The sequence below is a fragment of the Monodelphis domestica genome, chromosome 1 (genome assembly GCF_027887165.1).
Source record: "Monodelphis domestica isolate mMonDom1 chromosome 1, mMonDom1.pri, whole genome shotgun sequence".
NCBI lineage: Eukaryota > Metazoa > Chordata > Mammalia > Didelphimorphia > Didelphidae > Monodelphis > Monodelphis domestica.
Genome location: NC_077227.1, coordinates 213,864,622 through 213,876,771, shown reverse-complemented (window position 1 = coordinate 213,876,771; position 12,150 = coordinate 213,864,622). Strand labels below are relative to the sequence as shown.

The following is a 12,150-nucleotide window of genomic DNA, read 5'->3' as shown; positions in this document are numbered from 1 at the left end:
TGTGATTCTATTTGTCATTCTTTAAAATCATGTGTAATTGTAAAAAAAAAGGCTTCAAAGCAATTTGTATCATCAAATTTGGAATTTATCAAACAGTGGGTAATTAGAATGAAAATAAGTTTTCAACTACTCATTACACCACTTTTTAAAGTGTTTCAACTGTCTTTGTGGTACTACAATGTTTTTACTATTATTTGTTTAGAATACAAAAAAATAGAATATTTCATGTTTACGTGAAAGACCCATCTCCCATCCTACTCCTGATTGACCTAGTCCTAGGAAGAATTGGTCTGTGTATTTGTGTGCAGTGGGGTGATGGAGAAAAATCTATATATAAAAGATAGCTAAAGATATTCTGCCACCTTGTGGAATACAAGTCTTTTTCTATCTTTTTTTAAACAGTTCTACTGTTCCAAGATGAATGTGTTCCAAGATGAATGACTTAAGTTTACCCAAGTATTTGACCAACAACACATTGAATACTATTATTGTTACTATTTCCTAGTTCAGTTCTTCCAACCTTATTTATTTTTATATTCACTTCAGAATTTGCACATGTAAGGCCAGGATCCAACTGTGAAAAATAAGGAGGAATTGAAGCAGTGACTAGTCAGCCCTCTAAAGCAAACCCTGAAAAACTAGAAAATACATTGAATGGAGAAGTGCATCATAGATGAGTGGAAGTGACCCTCCGTAGCAGTTTTATGAAGAGACCTAGGATGATGGGGAAAGCCCAGCTTGGAATGAGGTCTTTGAGACATACAAGTTAGAAAACACTGTCCTACTTGGTGGGCACTTCATTAGTAGTGTGTGTCAGGGAATTACTGGAACTAGTACACCAAGACTTGGTGTCGTGGGAATGCACGAAATTAATTTCTGGGTCATACCAAAATAGTAGCTGTCTTACATCTTAGCACAGATTTTTAGAACCATGTGAGCTTGATGACTTTAAAAAAATGCTAGGCACATATCACTGAAGAAATCCTACTTCGGAGCCTCATATCTGCTAGTTATCTTGATGGTATTTTCACCTAAAAAAAAAAACAAACAAAACAAAACACTATTTCCCCCAGTGTAGCTCATCAGCCTTCTGCAAGTTTGTAGTTGAAAGTGACTGTTGGCCTAAGCTGTCTAGAAACTTGACAAAATGGCAGAGAGAGCTTTGGGCTGAGAGTAAAAAGCAGGGAAGATCAAATCCCCCAGTCCTGCAATTTACCATCTTTGTGACCTTAGACAGGTGATTTCATCTCTCTGAGACAGAATCCAATATGTTTCTTTTGCTTAGATTCATTTTTTTTTTATAACAAAGGAGGCTTCTAAGTATCAGTAAAACATTTTTTTAAAGAAATGGAGCATACCATTCCCACTTAGTACAATCAAGTCAATCACAAAGCATTAGGTATCATCCTTTCCAAGCCCTCCCCTTCCTTCATACTTGTTCTGTACATGGACCTCATCTGCTTCATTGTAAGACAGTATGGGAACATAAGATCCTGAAATAAACCATTTTCTTACCTCTGCTATTTACCTGCCGGCTGGGTATTTAAAAGGGATTTGTGTTGTCTTTAGCAGCTAACAAAACTTATTCCATAAGTAAGTGTTATCAGAGCATCACATGGAGGTCACACACTTTTCTGCACTCAAACACAAGAGGTTTCATTACTATAAAAAAATGGGGGGGGGGGGGGGGAGAACAAATCACGACATTTTTCACCTTGCTGTTCTTATCTTTAACACAAGGGGTTTCAGTGCGATCTACATTTCCTTGCAGCAATTAAATCCTATTAAATTCAAGCAGAGTAACTCACTTAGGACAAATACACACACACACAAGCATACATGCTCACAATATTTGCCTGATCACAAGGTATAAAATATCCACTAAAGCAACAAGGTATTTACAAAACCAAATTTTGTAGAGGTCTCCAGGAAATCTTTGACTATCCTGTCAAATACTGTAACATCCAGGCTGATTTTCCAAAATTGATGATCATACCAGACATAATTTTCTAGAATAAGTCTCTGGAAAAGATTATGTGAAAGCTATCATCTTTTCAATTATTTAGATTTAAATAATGGCAATACTCCAACATATAAAATGCATTTTAATCCAAATACCAGTACAAAGTTTTTAGTCATGCACTCATGACCATATCAAGACAGTTAACACCACCAGTATTTTTTGGATTAAAGCAAAGATCATACATTTCAATATTGCTATTATGTTTTCATTTCGACCTTGATTCTCACAGAAAACTATGAGACTGACAATGCGGTGAAATGCATTTTTAAATGCTGCCTGCAATAGCCCAGTCACAACATTCTTGTGCAGCATCTGAAAATAGTAGTTCCCAAATCTTTAACTGTGACAGGAAGACTGCTCAGATACCAGAGGAAGTTGATGCATCTGCTATATAGGTAAATGTGCAATTTCATCACATGCTTTTGGCTCAGAAATGAATATTTGGATAAATCAAGGCTAGTAATACTTCACCTATAAGCAGATGCTATATAGTCTTAAGAGTTTAGAAACTGAAAACTGAGGATCCAATCCTGTTTTCAAAACCAGTAAATTGCAATGAAGTGGCCTCTTCATTCCAACACAGCTTTCTCAAGATCACCTAAATAAGAACTTAAGACTTACATGTTTCTATAAATACAAATGGTAAGAGTTGGTTTTTAAAAAGGTAATACAAGTAACATGGTCGTTTCTTGCTAATGTAACACTAAGACTGAATACATTGTTTAAAATGAACATAAGCCAGTGAACATAAATTTTACATTTCAAATTCAATAAGTAAATTTACTCTAGAAAAATACATCTTTTTCATGTAATAATTTCATAAAATGAAATCTGACAATAAAAATAAAAGGTAATCTGGTCAAGCTCAAAGTTTGACGAGTGGCAGTGAAATAGTCACATGACACAAATTTGTACGCTGCAAACATTTTAATGATTATTGTTGAGCATACACATTGGAATTTTTTTTTTTACTTCAAACTGCAACAAGTTAAATAAATGTTTATAATATACAAAGAAAATACAACCAAAAGCAAAACTTGCTTTAAGTGTGCCTTGCACCTAGAACCAGTGTTTTTTTATTTTTATTTTTTAATATAGCTTTATTGTTGAGCTGCACAAACACACTTAAGGATTTGATCTTTATAGCAGGGCATTTAGGAAATAAAAATATACTCCCACTTCAAAGAAATAAAAAGGTTGTGCATGATTATATGCCAAACAGAAGAGAGAACACTAGAATACTCTTATAGTGCAGGCATCGTTTAAAAAGGGAAAGAAAAAGCTTGAGATGCCCATTAACTCTCTAAGTTTTAAGGAAGCAGGTTTTTTTGACCGATTAGCTTAAAAGCCAGCAAAACAGGGATCGGTGATGGCAACTGTAGTGTATGGGGCATGAAATGACAAATTTACACAAATACACTGTTAGAAATTTTTCAGTGAACACTGAAGATTTGAGGAGCTGCTCTTTGGAACAATCAGATGGGACCATCTTATTCCAGTCACATAAGCCCTTGAAGCATCACACAGTGTTCTGTGCTATTTACCTGCCGGCTGGGTATTTAAAAGGGATTCGTTTTGTCTTTAGCAGCTAACAAACTTATTCCCTAAGTTTCTAAGCCTCAAAGGTGGAAAAAAAGGCAAGTGTCATCAGAGCATGGCGTGGAGGTCATACACTTTTCTGCACACAAACGCAAGAGGCTTCACTAGTATAAAAGAAAAGTCTTAGATGTCTTTCATTGCACTCCATAGTTCAATTGAGATGAAAGCCTTTCTCCATAGTAGCAGCTAGTAGGCGTTCTCTCATAATCTCCTCAGAAGAATACTCAGGCAACTTAAGGTAATGCACACATGTATTCACTGATGGGTAACTTGCATCAGTAGCATCAACCTACAGAAATGAAAAGGAAACCAAAAATCATTACTGATCTGCTTAATGGCTAGCAGTCTTTGTGAGTCATTCAATGACAACGTTTCATTTGGAGCCCCACAAAGAGAGAGTGTGTACCTTGCGTACAACAGTGAGACGAGGATGAAGGTTGGCCAGTCCACCTGGGGGCAGAGTTGAGCAGCCAGTGGTAAACTGGAGGAATGCTTTCCTTTCATCTGATGACATACCACACAAAACCCTCACAAACCGCAGGAAACCAGGGCTAAATAAAAAAAGAAAATGTTTTTTAAATTACTGAAACTAAATGCACTAGTGCATTTAGCAAGTATCTTATTCTACAAGCTCACTTTGGTCATGTGCCATCATTTGCTATCTTGTAATTATTTTTAAAATCACTACAAAAATCAATATAATCATCCTAAAATAACTTTTAAAAGCAGAATTAAGTTGCCATATGAGAAAGAATGCTGTCCACATCTAGAGAAAGAACTGTGGGAGTAAAAATCCAGATGAAAAACATGATTTATCATTGTTTACATGGGTATATGATTTAAAGTTTTGATTTTAAAAGATCATTCTATTTCAAAAATGAATAACATGGAAATAGATTTTGAGGGATAATACATATATAATCCAGTGGGATTTCTTGTCAACTCCAAGAGAGAGAAGAGAAGAAGGGAGGGGACAACATGAATCATATGACTGTGGAAAAAAATTAAAGATAAAATAATAATAATAATAATGAAAAAGAATCAAGTAGTTGCAAATGGAGAAATCAAGAAACCAAGTAATCCTCTTGCATTCAGGGGACTCCTGGAAAGCTGTCCAAAATCTTTTATATCACAAAATTCTGAATTTCTTTCCACACTACACAGGAAGCTAAGTATACACTACACACTTCCAAGTAAGCTATAAGCTAATATTAGGAAACTATAAAATTATAAAACCTTAAATAAATTATTATAAGGAAGCCCAATAAGCACTGGCTCTGAAGTTCAAGGACCTGGATTCCAATTCCACATTGGATGCTTCCTAACCTATATAAGCTTGGATGAATCACTTAACCAACCTCCCAAGGCCCTCAATTTTATCATCTGTAAAATAAACAGGCTGGATCTCTTGAAGTGCCTTCCAACTCTAAACCTATGCTCCTCTCTGTTCTCTTCAAGCTCTAAATCCTACAATATTATGAAATTTGCATTTTAAAATGGCTCTGAACTCTGGGAGACTTCTTCCAGGACTTTCTACCCCAACTTCCTCAGACACCTCCCACTTCCTTTGTGGGAGGTGTCTGAGAAGATATAAAAAGAAGAGAGAAGTATGGGTTTTGGTGCCTTTTCTGCAGAAGAGCCTTTTGCCCTGAGACCCTTTTACCCCTGGGCTGGAAATCTAATTTTCTCTAGCCTTTTCAGACCTTTATTTTCAGAGCAAAAATAAACCTATCTTAAGATCCCTGAAGAGTGAAACAAGGATGCCCATTATCACCTCTATAGTTTAACATTGTACTAGAAACACTAGCAGTAGCAATTAGAGAAGGAAAATAAATTGAAGGTATTAAAATTGGCAATGAGGAGAACAAGCTATCACTCTTTGCAGATGATATGACGGTCTACTTAGAGAATCCTAGAGAATCAACCAAAAAGCTAGTTTAGCAAACTTTAGCAAAGTTGCAGGATACAAAATTAACACACATTAAGTCATCAGCATTTTTATATATCTCCAATACATCTCAGCAGCAAGAATTAGAAAGAGAAATTCCATTTAAAATAGCCTTAGACCATATAAAATACCTAGGAATCCATCTGCTGAGACAAACACAGGAACTATATGAACACAACTACAAAACACTCTCCACACAATTAAAACTAGATCTAAACAATTGGAAAAACATTGATTGCTCATTGGTGGGATGAACTAACATAATAAAAATGACAATCCTACCCAAATTAATTTACTTATTTAGTGCCATCCCCATTGAACTACCAAAAAATTTCTTTACAGAATAAGAAAAAAACATAAAGTTCATTTGGAAGAACAAAAGATCAAGGATATCCAGGGAAATCATGAAAAAAAAATGCAAAGGAAGGTGGCCTTGCAGTCCCAGATCTCAAACTATACTATAAAGCAGTGATCATCAAAACAATTTGGTACTGGCTAAGAGACAGAAAGGAGGATCAGTGGAATAGACTTGGGGGTAAATGACTTCAGCAGGACAGTCTATGATAAACCCAAAGATTCCAGTTTGGGGGACCAAAACCCTCTTTTTGATAAAAACAGCTGGGAAAATTGGAAGATAGTATTGGAGAGATTGGATTTGGATCAACATCTCACACCCTACACCAAGATAAACTCAGAATGGGTGAATTTCCTGAATATAAAGAAGGAAACTATAAGCAAATTAGGCGAAGACAGAATAGTATACTTGTCAGATCTTTGGGAAAGGAAAGATTTTAAAACCAAGCTTGGTGATGGAATACTACTGTGCTCAAAGGAATAATAAAGTGGAGGAATTCCATGGGGACCTCCAGGAACTGATGCAGAGTGAGAGGAACAGAACCAGGAGAACATTGTACAGAGACTGTTACACTGTGTACAATCGAATGTCATGGACTTCCCCATTAGTGGCAATACAGTGATCCTGAACAATCTGCAGGGACCTATGAGAAAAACCACTATCCACATCCAGAGGAAACACTGTGGGAGTAAAAACACCAAAGAAAAACACCTGCTTGAATACATGGGTTGAAGGCATATTGTTAGGGATGTAGACTCTAAATGAACATCCTAGTGTAAACAACAACATGGAAATGGGTTCTGATCAAGGACACATGTAATACCCAATGAAATTGCATGTTGGCTGCGGGTAGAGTGGAAGGAGGGAAATGTCATCACTGTAACCAAGGAATAATGTTCTAAATTGACTAAATAAACTTATTCAAATGGAAAAAAAAATAAAGATCCCTGAAGTCTGCCTTGATTTAATTTAATTCCCAATCCATAATTGTACTAAAGAAAAGAAAAGCCTGGTCAATTTCTCTACCAGAGCAAGGGGGGACCCATGACTACCTTCCTTTCCCTTCTTCTCCCTGCCTTTTCCTTCCATTTCACCATGAACATAACACAGTGAGAACTTGCTCTAATTAAGTCCCTACAAAGCACTTACACAGTACTAAAAGTGGCATGCCACCACTTCTCAGCAGAATGAAGCATACTTTTAAAAACTTTGTGAAGGTACTTTACTTGATTATACTTATTTAGGGTTCCCTGGTGTGGGGAGCATGTGCAAAAATTGATACACCCTGGATCAAATGATGCATGTACTTTCTGTATTATCAACTTGCCCAAACATGAAGGAAGGAAGGAAGGAAGGAAGGAAGGAAGGAAGGAAGGAAGGAAGGAAGGAAGGAAGGAAGGAAGGAAGGAAGGAAGGAAGGAAGGAAGGAAGGAAGGAAGGAAGGAAGGAAGGAAGGAAGGAAGGAAGGAAGGGAGAAAGAGAGAAAGAGAGAGAGAGAGAGAGAGAGAGAGAGAGAGAGAGAGAGAGAGAGAGAGAGAGAGAGAGAGAGAGAGAGAGAGAGAGAGAAAGACTTTGATCCTGGATAACTTCCATGGTGATAAACAGCAGACTACGGAGGACACAGCAGAGGGTGACAAACAAGCAAACACATCCAAACTTTCCAAAACAAATGGAAATTGGTCACAAGCTTTTCAGGAACTTAAATTGGAGTTTAATTAAGAACCAAGTGAGAAAGATAAAAGAAACTTGGCAAGAAAAGTGGGAAATAGATAAAAAAGAAAATAATAGTTTAAAATACAGAATCTCCCACTTGGATAAAGAAGCCCAGAAATCAAATGAAATCATAAGCAAATTGGAGATCAGAATTGACCTGTTGGAAGCCATGAAAAGCAGGAAAGAATAAACCAAAAAGGAAAATCAAAAGATTATAGCTGAAAACCAGTCTTTAAAGACTAGAATTGGGCAAGTAGAAGCTAATGATCTCACAAGACAGCAAGAATTAATAAAGCAAAAGTCAAAAGAATGCCAAAATAGAAAGAAACCTGAAATATTAAGATGATGGATCTGGAAAACAGGTCCAGGAAAGACAATTTAAGAATAATAGGTCTACCTGAAAACCAAAATTAAACCATGATATCATATTACAAAAATTATCCAAGAAAACTGCCCTGATATTCTTGAACAAGAGGGCAAGATTTAGATCACCCTCTACATTAAATCCTCAAAAGACAAACCCCAGGAATGTAATTGCCAAATCAAAGAGCTTCCAAGCTAAGGAGAAATATTGCAAGAGGCCTGAAAGAGACAATTCAGATATCAAGGAGAATCAATCAGGATTACATAGGATCTGGCAGCCTCCACACTGTGTAATTAGAATCTGTTACGCTAAAAACTACAATTCCCAGCACCCCACTCTCTTCATGTTACGTGCTGGTGTAGGGAGGATATAAACTTGGTGCAGTCTCACATCTCACTCTCTTGTTTTCCTGTCAGTTTTGGTGGAGTGGGTTTTTTAAATAGGCAAGGAGAACTTAGTCACATGGCCTTAATTTTATTAAATAATTTGGGTTTTTTTACTTCCATTTCCTTTTTATTCCTTCTACTTCAAGTGATTATTAATAAACTTCATAAAAATATAATTCTTGGAATGTTGAAAATGAATTTAAATCTTCTAACACTAAAGGACTGCAAGTCTTGGAATATGATATTCAGAAAGGCAAGAGAATTGGGTCTACAACCAAGAATCACCTACCCATCAAAACTAACTATATACTTCCAGGGGAAAGTATGGGCATTTTACAGAATAGAAGATTTCCAAGTATTTGTAAAGAAAAGACCTGAACCACACTGAAAATATGATGTCCAAATACAAAATTCAAGAGAAACATAAAAAGGTAAATAAAAAATAGGGGGAAATTTTTTTTTCATTCTTCAGTAAGGTCAAATTGTTTATATTCCTATATGGAAAGATGATATTTGTAACTCTCAAAAACTGTACTCACTGTCATAGTAGTTAGAAGAATGGGGTACTAAATGGTTTAAGATGATATGTAAAAAAAGAAAAGTGTGGTGACAGGGGGAGGGGAAGGAATAGAAGATGGCACCAAGAGAAACTTGAAGGAATAAGAAAAATAGGATAAATTATACCACATAAAGAGGTACACTGAACAGTGAGGGGAAGAATACTATTATAAGAAGGAGAGGAAAAGAGTGGTAAGAGATAATACTTAAAACCTTACTTTCAGTGGAATAAATTCTGAGAAGGAAAAGAATCTAGATCCACTGGGGTATCGAATTTTATATTACCCTACAGGGAAGCTAAAAGGGAAAACCAAAGGGGGAGTACCAAAAGGGAGGGAAAGAGAGGGGGGAAGGGAATTCAGTAGACCCTAAAGAAAACTAAGAGGTGAATAAGAAGAGGGAGGAGGGAATGGGAGTAAAATAAGGGTGGGGATTTGGGGGACTGATTAAAAGCAAAACACTAGTGTAGAAGGAAATAGTGAAAGAAGAAAGGGCAGGACTAGGAGAGAAATCAAAATGATGAGGAATACAGAGGTGGTAATCATAACTGAATGTGAATGGGATGAACTCACCCATAAAACAGAAGCAAATAGCAGAGTGGATTAGAAACCAAAATCCAAAAGAAACACACATGAGGAAGGTAGACACACAGGGTAATGTAAGAGGCTGGAACAAAATCTATTAGGCATCAGCTGAGAAAAAGAAGGCAGGAGTTGCAATCATGATATCTGACAAAGCCAAAATAAAAATAGATCGGATTAAAAGAGATAGGGAATATCCTGATAAAAGGCAGTATAGACAATGAGGAAATATCAGTACTGAACATGTATGCACCAAATGGTATAGCATCCAAATTTTTAAAGGAGAGACTAGGAGTTGAAGGAGGAAATAAATAGTAAAACTATACTAGTAGGTGTCCTGAACGTTCCTCTTATCAAATCTAGATGAATCAAATCAAAAAAATAAATAAGAGGTAAGAGATGTGAATGAAATCTTAGAAAAATTAGAGTTAATAGGTATATGGAGAAAAATAAATAGAGACAAAAAGGAATACATCTTCTCAGCAACACATAGGTACATTCACAAAGATTGACCATGTACCAGGGCATAAAAACATTGCAAACAAATGCAAAAAAGCAGAAATAATGAATGCAACCTTTTCAGATCATCCTGTAATAATAATTAGTAAGGGTACATGGAGAGGCAAATCAGAAAGTAATTGAAAATTAAATTATATGATTCTCCAAAATTGGTTGGTTAAAGAACAAATCATAGAAACATTAATTTCATTGAAGAGAATAACAATGAGGAGACATCAAAATCTATGGGATGCAGCCAAAGCAGTACTCAAGGGAAAATTTGTATCTTTGGGTACATATATTACCAAATCAGAGAAGGAAGAGGTCAATGAATTGAGCATGCAAACTAAAAAACTAGAAAGAGAACAAATAAAAAATCCTCAGATAAAAACTAAATTAGAAATCCTAAAAATTAAAGGTGAAATTAATAAAATTCAAAGTGAAAACTATTGAGAGAAGAAAATGAAATTGAAGGTATTAAAATAGGCAATGAGGAGACTTAACTGTCACTCTTTGCAGACAATATGATAGTCTACTTAAAGAATCCTAGAGAAACAACTAAAAAGCTATTGGAAATAATCAACAACTTTAGCAAAGTTGCAGGATACAAAAGAAACTCACAGAAATCATCAGCATTTCTATATATGTCCAACATATCTCAGCAGCAAGAATTAGAAAGAGAAATTCCATTTAAAATCACCCTAGAAAATATAAAATATTTAGGAATCTATTTGTCAAGACAAATACAGGAATTATATAAACACAACTACAAAACATTTGCCACACAATGAAAACAACTGCCTGATCCCATGGTTCGACGGGGATATGATTGGAGATGTAGACTCTAAATGATCACCCTAGTGCAAATATTAATAATATGAAAATAGGTCTTGATCAATGACACATGTAAAACCCAGTAGAACTGCTCATTGGCTACAGGAGGAGGGAAGGAGAAGAGGAGGGAAAGAACATGAATCTCATAACTATGGGAAAATACTCTAAATTAATTAATTAAATAAACTTTTTTAAAAAGTTATGATACAAATCTCCTGTATTGGTCCTAATTCTTTTGCACATACCTATCACGTGTATAACCTAGTTTGGGCTCAGTATAATTGATAATATCTTCAGCAGCCCAGGATGGTGATTGATTTCCACAAAGAATCATCTGGACTTCTTCATGGCTGAAGGAACTCAGCTTCTCCATTGGGAAGACTTTATTAAATCCATCTTCATTATGTAAACAAATTAAAAAAACCTAATCACTAAAAATGAAAAACTCCATTTCTAAATTCTGATGTCAAAATAAAATTTTAAATCATAATGACTAATGCTAACCAAATAAATTTTTATTACAACATTCAAAGCATTAGTGGAAATGGTTATGAATACAATAACAATAATAAAGCTCAGTTATATAAAATTTCTCTGCTAAATTGCTGTCACAAATTTCAACTAAGAAAAGGTAACCAACATGAAATACACAACAATACAAACAAACCCTCCCCACCCAAAGTGAGCTAGACCTGGCAATTATCAGTGCATAACCAATTATACAATCTAGTCACATATTTTCTTTTTTTTTCTTTCTTTCTTTTAAAAAAAATCCTTACCTTCCATCTTAGAATCAATACTGTGTCTTGTTTCCAAGGCAGAAGAGCAGAAAGGACAAGGCAAGGGGTGAGAGTTAAGTGACTTGCCCAGGCTCACATAGCTAGGAAGTGTTTGAGGTCACATTTGAACCTAGGACCTCCCATCTCTAGGCCTGGCTTTCAATCCACTGAGCCACCCAGCTGACCCCTAGTCACACATTTTCTAAGCATTTATAGTTGATAAATATAACTTTTTCTACCTCCTTCCCCAGGAGCAATAAAACATAGCATTTCACTCAAGTTCCAACTCAGTTAAACCTCTTGGATTTCATGATCTTCAAAAACTCATGATTCTAACAGACTAAATGAAATAAAACTCACACAAACTCATTTCCTAATCTGGTTCCAGGGCCTAAAGTCAGTTAACTTTCCCCATCCTCCTTTCTGCTTTTTAGTTCCTTTTTAAGTGTTCTCCTCCATTAGATTGAAATCCTTGAGGGCAGGGATTGTCACATCCTTCTTTGTGTTCCCAT

General features: G+C 35.7%; 1 protein-coding gene across 11 annotated transcripts in view; it reads right to left on the bottom strand.

The window, feature by feature from the left end:
• Positions 1-2,088: 2,088 nt before the first annotated feature.
• Positions 2,089-12,150, bottom strand: part of HECTD1 (HECT domain E3 ubiquitin protein ligase 1) — a 111,558-nt gene continuing 101,496 nt past the window's right edge. For all 11 annotated transcript variants that reach the window (XM_001364054.5, XM_007472523.3, XM_007472524.3 and 8 more), the window contains 3 exons: positions 11,105-11,255; positions 4,029-4,173; positions 2,089-3,911 (listed from right to left, as the gene is read on the bottom strand). In XM_001364054.5, coding sequence (XP_001364091.1) covers positions 3,774-3,911; positions 4,029-4,173; positions 11,105-11,255 — 434 coding nt within the window. In that variant the 3' untranslated portion in view covers positions 2,089-3,773. The remainder of the gene's footprint in view (positions 3,912-4,028; positions 4,174-11,104; positions 11,256-12,150) is intronic.